The sequence below is a fragment of the Echiichthys vipera genome, assembly GCF_963691815.1.
Source record: "Echiichthys vipera genome assembly, chromosome: 1".
Lineage (NCBI taxonomy): Eukaryota > Metazoa > Chordata > Actinopteri > Perciformes > Trachinidae > Echiichthys > Echiichthys vipera.
In genome coordinates this window covers 39,554,009-39,570,900 of record NC_139826.1, presented here as the reverse complement: position 1 = coordinate 39,570,900, position 16,892 = coordinate 39,554,009, and the positions used below count along the sequence as shown (strand labels likewise).

Genomic DNA, 16,892 nt, shown 5'->3' with positions numbered 1-16,892 from the left:
ATGCATGTATATAGGACCTGGTGTGTGTGTGTGTGTGTGTGTGTGTGTGTGTGTGTGTGTGTGTGTGTGTGTGTGTGTGTGTGTGTGTTCTTATTATGAGCTAAATTCTATAAACACCACCACATTTGAAAACCAGGCACCTAATTTTATTGTATGAGTGTATTTTATATATTTTATATAAATATGCGATATTGTTATTGTTACTATTGATATATTGTTGTAAAGATTGAACAGTAATCTTTGTTGTAAGTCTATCTGTGTAAATAAAGTTAAAGTTAAAGTTAAAAAACAAAAAAAAATACTTTCGCGTTTGTCAGATTCTAACCAGCGGGGATCCGTAGTGACGTCAGCGTATGGAAATTGTCACAGTGGCAAGATGGCTACGGAACCAAATAAGACTGAGATCCTTACCATTTTCAAAAGATTAAGATCTGTCCCCACGAACAAGGTAACCGATGGAGGCGCCGTCGTTGTGCGTGTATCACCTGTGTGTGTGTGCGGCGTGTGTTGGCCGTTTGTCGGTTACCGGCTTTTTCCGGTCAGAGGCGGTTAGCTGCCCGCAGGCTAACTGTGTCCAGCTAACGGGGAGCTAACGGCTAGCTAACGGCTGCTCCAGCCGGTGAAAGAGTCAAACATAAAGGCCACGTATACGGCTAGTGTATGCCGAGGAAGCTAACGGACTTAGCTCCACTGTGTTTGTGAAATAAAGAGGAAAGTGAGCTATTTACCGGACTAATGTCGAGATGTTTCCAACATAAGGAACATCATCCAGTACAGATATGAACGTTACATTTGAAGTTTGACAACCATAGCTAATCAATGCTAACAGCGTCTGTACAGTAACTGACTAACGGGTACGTGGTAATGTCTGAGCCGCGGGTTCGTTCAGGTGCTTAAATTCCTTAAATGCTTGAATTTTAGTTAGAGATGCACCAGCAAGTTCTTTCCGATCCATTCCGGTACCGGTGTGGTGCCGTATTCAGCCCCCCTGCAGTGAAATGCACCCCCAAGCATTATAGGTGATGTTCTGGATCAGAGGACTGTTGTTTCCACCTATAACAGTAAGCCTGTGAATGTTCTCATTCGTCCAGGTCGTCGTTATCCTCAAAGCAATTTCAGTCAAAAAACAACTGGACTGGTTGTTTGTCTAGGAAGACGTTTCACCTCTCATCCAAGAGGCTTCATCAGTTCATGTACGCATCTGACCAGGCTGGGACTGGTCCAACTAACTGGTGTGGAGATCCAGGTATTTAACCTCTCACAAGGCCGATGATGTCACTGAAACCCTTTGTGCTCCAAGTGCCCACGCCCGTCGTTAGAGTGACAGTCGGTGGTGGGCAGTTGGTTTCGACGTCGTTAGTGCTCTATTGAGTCTGAACGACAGTCGTTGGGGTCACCCGGGCCATGTGTGAACAGTTGTCCTTTGAGGTTAGATTGTTGAATCTCCTGGGAAGGGATGAAAGGGCGGCATTGTAAATTGGAGATAAGTGGTGTCTCAGACCCCCTCCTCTGTTTAGCGATGGTTTCTCCACTTTTACATAGATGGCTTCTTTTACTCCTCTTTCAAACCATCTGTCCTCTCTGTCCAAGATTTGGACATTGCTGTCATCAAAGGAGTGGGCTTTCTCCTTGAGGTGTAAGTGGACAGCCGAGTCCAGGCCTGAGGAGTTGGCTCTCCTGTGTTGGGCCATGCGTTTATGCAGTGGTTGTTTTGTTTCTCCAATGTAAAGATCTTTGCATTCCTCGTTGCATTGGACAGCATAAACCAGGTTGCTTTTGTGGTGGTGTGGTGTTCTGTCCTTCGGATGTACTAGTCTCTGTCTGAGTGTGTTACCGGGTTTGAAATACACAGGGATGTAGTGTTTGTTGAAAATCCTCCTGAGTTTCTCCGATAACAGTAGTTTATACACAGGTGTATATACTGTATATTTATACACTGTATATTTATACACAGGTAACCACATTAAAAACATACCTTTGAACCTGTGAATTGCAAGAAAAGCTGGGATTATATTTAGGAAACACTGAGTCAAACACATTCAACTTGCTCTATAGATCCATTTCATTCATGTTGTAATTCTGGCTGCAGTTTATTTCCACAGAACACACAAAAAGGTGTTGTTTTGTGTTCACCATTATCCAAGTTTGTGATTTTAAACTACACACACCTGTATATAAACTCCTCCTATAGGTGGAAACAACAGCCTTCTGATTATCACCTATAATGCGAAGGATAGTTTCTTGCCATTACCTTCTGAAAGCAAGTTGGGATCAGATACAGAAGGATGCGAGAGTCCCATCTTCAGCCCTCCTTTACTGGAACCCCAGTGTACTGAAGCATCACCACATGTGTACAAACCCACTGTGAAGTCACGACATCACTGTCATGGAGCGGGAAAAGCAGCTCACCGCAGTGTCGTTCAGATGTCAGTAACAATAATTCATGAAATTCACGTTTATACTCTTTCCGTACAGGTATGTTTTGACTGCTCAGCCAAGAACCCCAGCTGGGCCAGTATTTCCTACGGCGTGTTCTTGTGCATCGACTGCTCCGGCATCCACCGCTCCCTGGGAGTGCATCTCAGCTTCATCAGGTCAGTGTGACATCGATCACAGCTGTCCACACTCAGCCTCGGATACTTAACAGGAAGCACCAGTGCCACATTAACTACCGTGTGCTTTGTAGCGAATAGTTTTGTCTTTTTGTTGGTTTATATTTGGATCCCCATTGGCACCAGCATAAACATGGATTATTCTCCCAGGGGTGCACGCACATACAGTCATACACACTTAAAATAAACATTAACGGCTCCTCTCATTGATAAGCAAAAAAGTATGGAAGAGAAAGCCTGTGAATGTTCTCATGTGTCCAGGTCGTCGTTATCCCCAAAGCAACTTCAGTCAAAAGCAACTGGACTGAAATAATCATAAGTAAGTCTGGTTGCTTTTGACTGAAATTGCTTTGGGGATATTGAACACAAACATAACGGTCACAAAATCATTCGGTGCAGACAGATGTCCGTCTTTTCTCTCTCTCTCTCCTTCTCTTCCTCTCTCCGGTGCAGACAGATGTGCGTCCTCCACAGAGCTGGGTGTGTCTGACGTTCCTGTCTGTTATAGTGAAGGTTTTCAACGCCACCGTACTCTACGGGGGAATTGTTGGGTCTCTGTAAATCATAAATAAGTCATAGAGTGTGGTCTTTACCTACTCTGTAAAGTGTCCTGAGATCACTTTTGTTATGATTTGGCACAATAAATAAAAAATAATTGGATTGAATTGACAAAATAAATAATAAATCCATCACAATTAATAATAAAGAAGAATTCAAACTTGATTTTCCCTCTTTTTTATAAATAGACATAAATCCTTAAATTATGTATTTATACACCAATTTTTCCATTCAATTATTCCTGAAACCTTTGGGGATACTTCTTTTAAATAATAGTAATAATCATTTTAAGGGATTTTTCCTATTCTCTTGAACAATAATCAGTAAGTCGTGAACTCCATGCGACTGTTTTCGGTCTCGTTTTACTTTTTTCAGCACAAACCTCCTTTCTACCGCATGTCGTGTTTGATAATCGCGTCGAGCAAACGGAGAGAACACGATGTGATTCCTGATCTTTCGACCACAGATTGAAATAACAGACACTTATTGACCTGTAGTGCCATGATCTGGTGTACATGTGTTGTACAGTGTGTGCTCACTTTTCCATTCTCTTCCCTTCTTCCCTCAGGTCCACGGAGTTAGACTCCAACTGGAACTGGTTTCAGCTTCGATGTATGCAAGTCGGAGGTAACACCAACGCGGTAAGTGAGACAGGTTGTTCCCCAAGTTCACCCAAAAACAAGATCTCTGATGATAAGCAGTCTCACCCATGTTCCCGGAACGGCAATTACCCAGCATTGTGTGGGAAGATGTCTGTGGTTTATTGATAACAATGCAGGAACTCCCTCTCTCCTTTTGTGTGTAGACTGCATTCTTCCGCCAGCACGGCTGCTCCACGAACGACACCAACGCCAAGTATAACAGTCGTGCGGCCCAGCTGTACAGGGAGAAGATTCGGCAGCAAGCAAACGCCGCGCTGTCCAAATATGGCACAGATGTGAGTATCAGTCACGTGGAAACAGGTTGGGGAATGAGACTTAATGCCCAGATCGACCCGACATCAAAGGACTAGTGGCGACGAAGACGAATTGTTGCATCATCTCCCGACGGCCAACTGGCACGTCCATTCTGCATCCGCATTAGAGGACGCCGCACCTGCAGGCGGCTGGAGGCTGTGTCCGTCATTTAAAAAGGGGAAACCAGAAGAAGGACAGGACAGATCCAAGATGCTAGTTAGCCACTTAGCACATTAATCAGGCCACAGGGAAGTGCACCTGGATGTGGGGCCAAGTTGACCTAGTGGCCAAATGGTGAAATTACAACGTCCGTGTCCGTCACAAGGCCTTTTGGGTTCAAAAGGACTTAAACTTTCCAGAGCGTCACAACCCGCTGCAAAACGACTCGTGTTTATATCATAATTTAATTCATTCCGTCCGATAGATCAAGTCTAGAAGAGCTGCACGGGCCACACGGCTGATCATCCGCGTGTTTTCAGACCATGGAGTTTAATTATTTTTGTTTGGCTTTGTACTCGGTAGATAAAAAGATAATGTACCTGATGTGATACGTTTGTTTTCGATATCAGAGCCTCTCGAGTTGAGCCGCTTGTTTACGTTCCTCACATCCGTTTTTTATTCGCTGAAGCTGAACTCATCTCATCTCATCTTCAGCCTCTTATCCTGGATCAGGTCTCAGGGGCAGCAGCTCCAGCAGGGGACCCCAAACTTCCCTTTCCCGGGCCACATTAACCAGCTCTAACTGGGGGATCCTGAGGCGTTCCCAGGCCAGTGTGGAGATCTAATCTCTCCACCTGGTCCTGGGTCTTCCCCGAGGCCTCCTCCCAGCTGGACGTGCCTGGAACACCTCCCTAGGGAGGCGCCCAGGGTTCATCCTTACCAGATGATCCTGAACCACCTCAACTGGCTCCTTTCAACACAAAGGAGCAGCGGCTCTACTCCGAGTTCCTCACGGATGCTGAACTTCTCCCCCTCTCTCTAAGGGAGACTCCAGCCCCCCTCCTGAGGAAACACATTTCGGACACTTGTACCCGCGACCTGGTTCTTTGGGTCCTGACCCAGCTTCCATGACCTTCAACATTCTGAATTTACTGAAAAGCCGCCGACTCGTGCTAACAGTGTGGGACGCACCGCAAAAACTAGAGCGGCAGACGCTCACCGGCCGCCTGTCATTGGTTGTTGTAGCTTTAATCAGGATAAATTCGTTGTAGGCGATGTTTCTATAGGGATGCTGTCGGCGGTACACTCCCTGGCTGTGTTATGTTATAGTCCAGTTGTCCTCTTTTTGTTTATTCCATCCTTCAGTGATTTCTGCAATAATTGATTTTAATTTAGCTGTTTTTTAACTGGCAGGAGTAAACACATGTTCTACTTATAAACAACATTAATCTCACGGTTAATGCACTTTAAGTACTGACGGGAACATTCAGTACAGTCTGTGTGCATACTGAGGTGCCTCCCCCTCTCTTCCTCCGTGTCTGTCAACACACACACAGACGCCTGTCATAACTGAGCAGCAGAGTTTCTGATCCAGGATCTCCTGTCATGTGTGATGATACTGACACGTGTGGTCCAGTGGCTGAATCAGTAGTTTTTGTAGCTCACAGGCACAAACAGACCAGAACAGACCTGAGCTGGTGTCCTGCAGATCTTTGACATAATTAGATAAGAGTGATTATCAGTGATTATCAGTGTCTTAGCACATCCAGTGCAGAGTCCACGAGGCGTGTACTGATCACACTGTATGATGATCACATTCCAGGCAACGTGCCAACAAATAAGTGTCCGTCAAACCTGTGTGTTAAGGCCGTTTTCTGATTTTCTCCTCTTTGCTGCAGCTCTGGTTCGACTCTTCTGTGGGAGCGACTCCCGCAGCTCCAGAGAAGAAGGAGACGGACTTCTTTGCTGAACTGACACAGGTGTGTTTCTGCAGGATAGTCTGACACCTGCAATACAGCGTTACAAGTGTGATTAAAACATGGAAATTTGAATATTTTTCTTATTTTAGTAATAGTGGATTATTTGAGGCAGATGTTTGGCATATTTTGTATTTAACTACTATTATATACATAATACAATAAATGTTATTTAGAAAGATCTCTTTAATTTGATAATGAAACAGTTCATCTGAAGCTTCACTGGAAATTAATTGATATCAATAACTATAAACAACAGCATAAATACAACTAAGATAGTTTGAAGTTCAGGCCACAAAAATCAAATTAAAATCTCTTTTCCCAGGGAGTCCTGACCAAGACAGCAGCATAAACACACAAGTTTCACATTTAAAACCAAAACAACACACAACTAAAACATGACACACAACTAAAACATGACAAATCAACAAAATAACACAGCATTAAAAATAAAAATCAGTGCTCAGAAACAGAAAACCTGCAAATTGTGTTTAAAAAGTCCTGAATCCTGCTTTTGAAACGCTCCGTGTTTATGAAACGATCTGGAGTTCATTCAAAGATAAAGGAGCTAAATATTTAAACGCACTTTCACCAAACACAGTGTTGGTTGGAGGAACATTGAACATGACCAGGCTGCTGGAGCGGGTGGTATGAGATGTATATATATAAATGTTTTGAGTAAAATGTTTGAAAGAACACATCGTAGAGGAATATGATGTAGTGTATTTATAACAGTGTTGACATTACTGTGATGTAGTAAAAGTTGTAACTAATATATTTGTGATGAGCTGTAATAGACTGTGATTAGTTCAATGTGCTTAATTGAAACCTTTCTATCTTTTCTTGTATTTGTCGTCTCTGTTTTCAGCCTGTTGACGAGTGGAGCGTGGCGCCGCGCTCCGAGCCGGAGCTCAACGGAGCCGCCGTCACCCCTCGGCTGACGGACACCACGACCAAAGGCCCCGGCGACCACCGTTAGTTACACAAATATTACAAAGTTACACAGATATTGTGATATATTGAGATAACGTCATTGTTCCATATCGCCCTAAAGAAGGAAGATGTTTATCATCAAAACCATATAAAATCTAGACAATTCATTTATGAATTACCAGGAAAACATGCTGCATCCTGATACAGTTTTAAACGGGTTTACTGTGCATTATGGGAAACGTAGGATCCACTGTTTTGGAGCTTGACTCATGCCAGGGGCTAAAGGTCTTATATCTGAGCCTCTGTTGTTCAAGAAATGCATTAAAAGCATCCTCTCACATCCAGACAGGACACACAAAGACCAATTTACATTAAAACACAATAGAAGACGCATTAAAAGCATCCTCTCACATCCAGACAGGACACATAAAGACCAATTTACATTAAAACACAATAGAAGACGCATTAAAAACAGCAGCAGGTGCTCGATGGTGAGGACTGATTCAAGGTCAATAAATGGATATAAAGTGCCGTGAGCTGAGGCAGCAGGCTGGCATCAGAAAGATTAAGATAATTAATGGCACCAGGAACATCATCGGGAGGTGTGATTAAAGCAGAAGCGTCAGCTGGAAATCGCTCTCAGTTTAGATTTGTCGCTGTTGCTCGATGTCTGACGTCTGGTTCTTTGCAGAGCCGGAGGAGGGACCCAGCATCGACGGTCTGAGCACGTCCCCCAAGGCCTCCATGGGTGAGTTTATTAAAGTCTGAACCTCTGACTGAAGTCACCTGCTCTCATCACTTCATCACTGTCGTCTGCACTTTTCCATCTCATGTCTGGCACATGCTCGTTCAGAGGGGGCAGGCCCGCCTCAGGCCGGTTCGACAGCTCATCTGTCTCTCTGTCTCTGGATCTCTAATTTATGTCTGTACTGACGTGAACACACGTGAACAAACAGGCTAAAGGGGCTGAGGGGCTGAGGTCGGGGCTGGGGTTGGTCGTATGACGCGCTCACACAAAAGAAAGAAACTATTTGTGATATTCAGGATTCTTCCGATTGTGGAAATTCATCACGATCGACTTACTTTAAACTACTGTAGAAAGGAAATGAAAAGGTGACATTGAAATCAGCACAAAGGACAAAAAGACAAATCACAGAAGCTGATTAATCAATTATCAAAATTAGAAATGTTCCCGTACCATTTTCTTCCTTCTCTGTTCTGATACTAGAACGTATTTGTATTATGTACAGTCATTGTTGCAGCCTTTTGTCAAAACAAAAGATTCAAATCAAACTTCAAATCAAAGGGCCACTGTTGCACCATGGGTTGTGGTGTACGTTTAAGTCCAGTTTCAACAAAGAAAACATGTTTATTTAACCAGAAATCGAGCAAACAAAGAAAGAAGATGATTCCTGTGCCTCTCCCACTTCGGTAAAAAAAACTTTTGCCCACCCAGGTGCATGCTGGTCCCTCACCGACACCCTACCTATATAACTTCCAGTTCCAAAACACAAATAATTAACTAGAATACTCATAGAAATCAAATACATTGATCTAGACCAGGGGTGTCAAAGTGATCCAGTAAAGGGTCGCTGTGGCTGCAGGTTTTCATTCCAACCAATCAAGAACACACCTGACTCGACTTCCTCCATCACCTGAACTGTCTTCACACAGTTGATTTGTTGGATCAGGTGTGTTTTTGATTGGTTGGAATGAAAACCTGCAGCCACAGCGACTCTTTACTGGATCACTTTGACACCCATGATCTAGAATAATCAAAAATAACTGCTAAACACACACTAAATACTAACAATAAATAACTAGCTCCAACGGTCATACCTGAAAAAGAACGTAAATAAAGTACTTTAAAGTAAAAAAACAGGATCTGTCTAAATGATGTGATGTCAGATCAGTGCTGAGACTTGTGTACCAGCATTTTAGCTCGTCTCAGAGACACAACTCTGATCAAAATATTCGCTAATGACTTTTCTGTCCACTGATTTTTTTTAAATGACTAATCCTGAACAGCATCCGTGACACGACTCCAGCTGTAGTGTCTTTAAAGAGCGTTATTCTAACGTTAAATCGGCTTCTTCTGTGTTTTGGATCATGGGTTGTCCTGTCGTATAGAGGACTCCATGCGTTTGTCATCACTGGAAGGATGGACGCCTCAAGGTGACTCGCTGCTTTGTGCGCCTCAGACGCATGGTTGTGTCACTTCACTTGACTGACACCTTAAGCCGCCTCTCATTCTCCGCTGCCTGCTGATCACGCAATGGAAATATCTCTGTGAGGGCACCCTGGGGTAGCTGTGGAGCTTGTACTCCTTCAGAAAAAGGCAACCATTGTGTAAAGAGAGAGCAGTCATTGTGAAGGTGTCTTAAATACCTGCAGCTAATCAGTGTGTGGTTGAGCATTTTGCTGCGAGCACTTTAACGTGTTGACATTGCGACGTCAGAAGTGGGGAGGCAGCGGCCCGCTGACAAATGTGTTCACAGGGCTCTAATTATAGTAGTGCGCACAATAGCAGGTGCCTCTGAATGACTGTTTCCTGAAGGTTCTGTAATTTGAGTTATTTTCTGATTACAGTGAAAACCCCCCTGACTAACATCGGCGCTTTGGCAGCTTCACAGTTTCCCGTCTTGCCGCTGATTTTGTGACTCCAGCAGAGTTTGAAATGCTGTGATGAGCTTACTTTAGTTTCTTTATGATATCATCAAGCAGACAAAAGTTTCCACACTGCAATCAGGAAATGTCTCATTGCAAAATAAATCAATTAAAGTGGAAAGTAAAATGCAAAAGAGGAAATAAAAGGGGTTCTTAAAATGAACCACTCAGGGGCCGTCCACACGAACACAGGTATTTTTGAAAGTGTGTGTTTCTCTGTTTCACGGTTCGTCCTTTCATCCACCGTTAAAAGCAGCTGTTTCTCCTGAAACCCAAATTTTTTTGTGAGCGGAGTCCAGGGTGAACTTTTTGTTAAAGTGTGGTGTCAGCAGTCACGTGTGGACAGGGAAAACCAGTGTTTGACGTAACACTGTGCGACGGTGAACAGTCCGTTGTATCTGTAGAGACGTGTGGAGCGCTCCAGACGTGACCAGCTGACAAAGACGGGAATGTTTTTTTAAGCGGGGGTCTTAAAGTTTGGTTTCAAAAATCCCCGTGTTCATGTGGACGAGGCCTAAATCAATTATTCTACGGATTATTTCATCAGTTAATATTCTCATGTGTCCAGGTCGTCGTTACCCTCAAAGCAATTTCAGTCAAAAGCAACTGGACTTGGTTATTTGTCCAGTCCCAGCCTGGTCCTGATCCTGGTCCTGGTCCAGTCCCAGCCTGGTCCTGGTCCTGGTCCTGGTCCAGTCCCAGCCTGGTCCTGGTCCTGGTCCTGGTCCAGTCCCAGCCTGGTCAGATGTGTACATGAACTGATGAAGCCTCTTGGATGAGAGGTGAAACGTCTTCCTGACAAATAACCAAGTCCAGTTGCTTTGGACTGAAACTGCTTTGAGGGGATCAGTTAACAGTGAAAATAAGACGGGGGTCTTAAAATGAACTGTGACTTTAAACATTGTATTGCTCGATAAAACAATATTATGAAAAAACCTATTTAGTGCACTGAAGTGTCACATTCAGTCAGTATGGAACTGCCATTTACCGTCCGCTGCGTTGGGCGTTTGGTGGGCGGAGCTCCGCGGACTTGCATCATCTGCATGTTCTGACGACTGCAGGGGGGCGGAGCCAGTTCAAAGTCTTCTAAGTGCCGTCACCTTGTAATGTGGTTAACGTTCACGTGTTCTTTCTGCTCAGATGCCGAAGCGTTGCCGTTGTGTAATCGTGCTACGCTAGTTGTGTTCTACACTGGAAACACTGTACAGAGTTTTTCCCAAACTTTGGACTCTTTCTGTGGTTTTCTTTTATTTCTCTCTTTCTCCACTTTCTAATCCTCCCCTCCACCTCTTCCTCACAGCATGTGTCCATGGATGTGGAGTTCACAGCCTGTTGTGCGACCGTAATAATCATCCGTGTGGAAACAGTGTGCTGTATATTTACATTAAATCAATGAAACGAGGATTTTTAGTCATGGAGTCGCTCGGGGAGTCTCAAACCTGTTCGGTCTGATTGTTAAGAGAAACAAGAGTAACCCCACGCTGGCTTACACGTGCTTCACTGAGCGTAACTTGCAGCAAGTCAACCAAAGCCATGTTTCCCCTCAGCGTGGTTCCTCTGCAGCCACGTTAGCTTGTTTTTCTCAACTGCTGTGATTTTCTTGCTTTGATTTCAGGCGGTGTTAAAGTCATATTCCATTATTTCCTACTCGGTTAAATGAAAACACAACTACCCTGCAGTTTCTGACGGATTGCCGCTTGTGTTACAGATTTGAAACCTTCCATCATTGGAAAGAAGAAGCCCATGGCTGCCAAGAAAGGGGTGAGTCCTATTTTCACCCAAACCACAAACCTTGTGTTTTTCCTGAATGCACTTAAGCCTTTAACATGCAACTTTGAGTCCAACCTGGAACTAATCTGTGCTCCACATCTCCTACCGCTGCAGCTCGGTGCAAAGAAAGGTCTCGGCGCCCAGAAGGTGAGCAGTAAGAGTTTCTGTGAGGTGGAGAAGCAGGCGCAGGTGGCTGAGAAGATGAGGGAGGAGCAGGCCGCTGAGGCGAAGAAACAAGCCGAGGAGTCCATGTAAGGATCTGATGTCATCTCTTAGTTACACTTGTGTCTCTATAAAAATGTTTCCAGAGGTAAAACTTTGTCCGTCCGTGCTCTTACGCAGCGTGGCCTCGATGCGTTTGGCGTACAAAGAGCTGGAGATCGACAGAAAGATGGAGGAAAAGAAGATTCAGACCCTGGAAGGCAAGAAGAGAGAGCAGGCTGAGCGGCTGGGGATGGGCTTCGGCAACAGGAGGTAACAAACACCCAGCTGAGCTTTCTCTGCAGACGATCCGCTGATATTATCAGGAGCTGGAACACTTGAGAGATAGAATAATCATCACAAGAGCATTTGATTCATCTGTGCGTGTGTGTGTCCTGTTTCAGTGCCGTGTCCCACTCGGTGATGTCAGAGATGCAGGTGATCGAGCAGGAGACTCCTGTGGGAGCCAAGTCCTCCTCTCGCTCCAAACTGGACATGTTTGATGAGCCGGGTTTCACCTCTGGACCCCCAAAGTACACGTGACACCTACTTATTTATCTACTCCCCTTTAAATCAGTGCGAGTTTGTGCCTTGACCACAGAAACGAAGATACAATAGAAAACTGAATGAGCAGCAGGGATTTGATATGAACCCCCCGTGTGTGACGTTTCAGGTATAAGGACAACCCGTTCACAGTGGGAGACAGTTTTGGATCCCGCTGGGACACCGAGGGAGGAACTGCCTCCTTCACCACCTCCTGGGCTCTGGAGAAGGAGGACCCCAAGGAGGAGGTCACCATCTCGAGTATTCAGCCAATTGGAGAGAGGTATGTGCGCACATTCTCACTCTGTCCTTAGTGTCAAAAGAGATGATATCATCGGAGCATATTGGCCCATCACACACACACACACCCACATCCGTATCTATCAGCGTCCATGTTTTCATAAATGCACCAATATAAAAAAAACCTTTTTACAGAACATAAAAAAGCAGCTTCAGCTCTGACGTGACGTCTTGTTTGTGATCCAGACTTCCCAGCAGAAGAAAAGCCGAGGTATCTGCTCCGATGTCTGAGTCGAGCGAGGCCCGACAGAAGTTTGCGAATGCGAAGGCGATCTCTTCGGACATGTTCTTCGGTCGGGAGAGCAGCGCAGAGGTGAGGATGTGTCGAAAGCACAAACGTCTGCTGAGAGATTTGCGTGCTGGATATTTGTTAAACCTGTGCGGTTCATTCCCAGGTGTTGACTGTTGTTGTTTCTTCTTCTCAGTACGACGCAAAGACCAGACTGGAGACCATGTCAGGAAGCACCTCCATCAGTTCCGCTGACCTGTTTGGAGAGGGCGCCGACCACAAAGGTTCGTTTCCGTTTGCTGGTGTTATGCTTTGTTCGTCTTTGTGTCAGAAGAATCCAATGTTCTCTACTTCCTCTCGTGCTCTCAGGGCGGGCGCCAGGCTTCGACAGCGTGCTCCCCTCCGGCCCAGACATCGCACAGTTCAAACAGGGAGTGAAGAGCGTTGCAGGCAAGATGGCCGTCCTGGCCAACGGGGTCATGAATACAATCCAAGTGAGATGTCATCATTTAAACCCAAATATGTTGTTTTCTGCCGCTAGAAGAGATGAGGTTCAGTGATGTTGAAATGCACCATGGGATCATGGGAGTTGTTGTCTTCAAGTCAGTCAGTTTCTCCCGGTTAGCGTTCCTTCCTTTGGACCAGGCTTGTTTTTATTTTATTGGAGGTTAAAGTTTATGAATAATTAGGGGCGTGGCCTCTTGAGTGACAGCTAGCCTCTGGCCCTCACTTCTCCTCGGAGGTAAACGTCAGCCAGATGGACGTACGCCCCTCCCCACAACGTCACATACATGCCCTTTTTTGGTCAGAGGAAATGAGGCGGAGTCAAAGTCTGACAAGATGGAGACTCCCGTAGGCGAGGACGATTGGATCAAGTTGAGAGAACGGACCTCGACGGAGACGCTAAGCCATTTTTTATACAGTCTATGGTAGGGCTGCCCAATCCTGCTCCTGGAGGGCCCTGGTCTGTGGCCTCGCTGAGCTCCTTCTCCAGTCACGCTGCCTGAGCGAAAACGTGTTTAGCCTTTACCGGTGCCACGTAGAGCTGTATGTCCCTCTCGGCCGTCCATAGTTTTTCATAGACCTGAAGGACATGGACTCCTCCACAGAGCTGAACCCTCCAACATAAATACAGATAAGAAATGATTCACTCAGGAGACAGTCAGAGGCAATTGTTCACAAACGAGGACTTATTTATGAATAAAGACGTTGATTTTAGGCGATAATAACTGAAAATGCTACACAGTGTCCCTTTAAGTTGTTATACATTGTAGGAAACAACAAATCTTTTCTAATTTATTTATTAATTTCTTTGTTTTCTCAGGATCGTTATGGCTCCTACTGATCGTCCCTGAGAGCGCAGCAGCGACCTGTTGGGGGTGGGGGAGGGGGGACTAACTGATGCCCGAAGAGCCGACGGGCCTCCTGACTGACACGTGCATCTGGGCGGAGAAGACGGACGACAGAGAGAGACGGAGGCCGAAAGGATTGCATGGGGAAACTAAATCGTCCTTCTCTCCCGTCTTCTTCTAGAGACAATTTTACAGAGTGAGACGGTATTTCCTCCTCTCGTTCTCATTAGCAGACTCTTGAGTTTTATTTTCATAACGGGAACCGTCAAAGGCTGTAGTTTTTTTTCTAAACCAAGAGCTTTGTTGTATTTTTTTTGTTGTTTTTCGGTCTTAGTTTTCAAAATGACGTCAGCGTTAATTCTACTATATTTGATTCCTTAGGCATAAATCAAAGTGTTGTTTTTGATTCGTAATATTATCAAACACTTCATGCTTATGTCTTTTTGTTTTATTGTGATATATATATATAAAAGAAAGTGCAGAATATATTTTCAACTATCAGCGTTAATTTGAACAAGAATCCACAACGTTTTCAGTGTTCGATCCACCAGAGTTCACGGTTTTCTTCTTTCATTTTCCACAAAAGCACTGACGGTTTGTGAGCGTGGGATTCTGCACTTCTGTCTGGGTGAGAGGATAAATATATTACGACACAGTAGAGCATCGATTATGTGATGTCCTGGCTGCTACGGTTATTTATTCCGGACCTTTTTAAAACTAGTTAAACGCAGTCGTCCGCGGCCGCAGAGACCCCGTGTGTCAGCAGATTGGAGAGTTTAAATTAAACCCAAACAGAGGTTGTAAATGTAATGTAAACGTGTCTTTTAAAGTATGCAGACACGCCAGTTTAGACACAGACCTCGGATGGAACATGTCAAGTCCCAGCTCATAAAACGATGACAGCTCTGACTCGATGCTTTGTCTTTGTTTGTTTACACTTCTCGCTGTTGAATCTGAAGTCTGCCGCTGTGGACCTCAACTCTGAAACGCCGCCGCCCTCTCCCCTCCTCTGTCTGTCTCTCTCTCTCTGATGTTCAATCGTTTATTTTGGAAGTTTGACGTCTTCAGTTTACACTTATATGGGTTCAGTTTCAGCTGTACTAACAGATAGGATAAAGCCTGACATGCGGTTACCACTCTCAAAGTCCCTTCGCAACAACAACCTCCGAGCTAGCAACCTACATTTATCCAGGTGTGGTCGACGGTTGGGTTTTTCATTAGCAGACGATATAATAATTCTGATATCATGCGTTTCAAACTTCCCTTTCCCGGGCCACATTAACCAGCTCTAACTGGGGGATCCTGAGGCGTTCCCAGGCCAGTGTGGAGATCTAATCTCTCCACCTGGTCCTGGGTCTTCCCCGAGGCCTCCTCCCAGCTGGACGTGCCTGGATCACCTCCCTAGGGAGGCGCCCAGGGTTCATCCTTACTAGATGATCCTGAACAACCTCAACTGGCGTTTGTGCATCAGATAAAATAGATTAATTGAATAGAAATGACAAATTAGACCCAAAATTGCTGAACCTAAACATTCATTTCACACCGTTATCGTCTGTGTTTAAACTCGCGGCGTAGTTTGGAAAATTTACCCGTCGTTTTCCCGTAAGAGGCTTCACACTTTCCCACCGTCCCAAATGAAAAATCTGATGTTGTACTCGTTGGGAAGTGTGTTTTCGAGCCCTGTAAGCTCCTGTAGCTGTTTGAAGTCTTGGATCTACATGCACGGCAACACAGCGTTAATAAACCCGATTAATCGATCTGTCACTATTTGCTCGTCTGATGGAATCTGAATGCAGTTGCAGGACCAACTTGTGAACGCGCGGCACCGCCTGGCAGGACTCCCATTGCCTGATCTGTTTTCTGACACGTCAGGCGGAGTTGATTTTCCACATCTTTGAACTCTGGCAGCGGCGCGCACCACACTGCACACGACCAGCGTACTGATCCGCTCCACATCACACGAGCTTCTGCGATTAACGGTTTAATACGTCACTGCAAGAGCCACATACAGCAAATCGTCTGTGGTTTTAAATGACTTAAAGTCTCACCACGCGGTCGACGGATGTCTTAATATTTTTTGTGGTGTCAGCCTCTTTAATGGCAGGGCTCGCCTCCCTATGTGCAAATGCTCCACCAAAATAAGCTCTCTGCACGGACGTTTTCCCTGTCACAGTCGCTGCACCCAGAGCTCTGCGTCGCCCAGGACGATTGTGATTGTTCAAAGAAATGCGACAAGGCCAGAATGTGTGTGTGTGTGTTTAGTAGCCAGACCATCCTGTCAGCTGTGGCAAAACATGACCGCCGATAGGCCGAAGAAGCCCTTTTATTGTTGTTCTAACACTGACAAAAAAATCATTTCAGAGTCAGGCAGCATGCAGGTGAAAACAACAGACCGTGTCATGTACAACACACCTCTGTGATAAAATCAAACACTTACTGATGTGACGTGACAGCTTCCGTGTATCACACCCTCGGATGGTGATGCGGCTCTTCAAACCCACGCTGTCCTCCTCACCCGTGTTCCTGGCAGACTTGACATTCAACAGGCTAATAAAAGAACATCAAGTCTTAGGTCGGTGAGCTCTGAAAACCGGTTTGTAATGTTCTTTGATAGATCAAGAGTGTCATATTTTCCCCTAGCGTGGCCATGCCTGTGTGTGTGTGTTCCACCTGTGATCAAAACCCTCCACAAAAGTAACAAACGTGAACCGGAGAGGATGAAACAGTCGATTATTTATTTGTAGGCTACAAAAAGAAACGTATTCAGTATGTTAATAAAGATTTAAAACCATCTGTTGAAAGTGTTTCCACTGGTGTTACGCTGCTCTTTTTTTGTTTTTCTGCATGAAAATTCT

General features: G+C 45.0%; 1 protein-coding gene across 2 annotated transcripts; it reads left to right on the top strand.

Moving 5' to 3' along the window:
* The first annotated feature begins 362 nt into the window (after positions 1-362).
* On the top strand, positions 363-14,149 carry arfgap2 (ADP-ribosylation factor GTPase activating protein 2). 2 transcript variants are annotated; one of them, XM_083911956.1, is made up of 17 exons: positions 363-448; positions 2,476-2,594; positions 3,739-3,811; positions 3,976-4,107; positions 5,965-6,045; positions 6,911-7,016; positions 7,667-7,723; positions 9,106-9,150; positions 11,351-11,403; positions 11,527-11,663; positions 11,755-11,886; positions 12,018-12,146; positions 12,287-12,439; positions 12,643-12,769; positions 12,882-12,969; positions 13,055-13,179; positions 14,010-14,149. In XM_083911956.1, the coding sequence occupies exons 1-17, from the start codon at positions 377-379 to the stop codon at positions 14,028-14,030; spliced, it is 1,650 nt and encodes a 549-aa protein (XP_083768082.1). In that variant the 5' UTR covers positions 363-376; the 3' UTR covers positions 14,031-14,149. The 2 variants fall into 2 exon arrangements, with proteins under 2 accessions (XP_083768082.1, XP_083768083.1); XM_083911957.1 differs by lacking the exon at positions 9,106-9,150.
* The last annotated feature ends 2,743 nt before the right edge of the window (positions 14,150-16,892 follow it).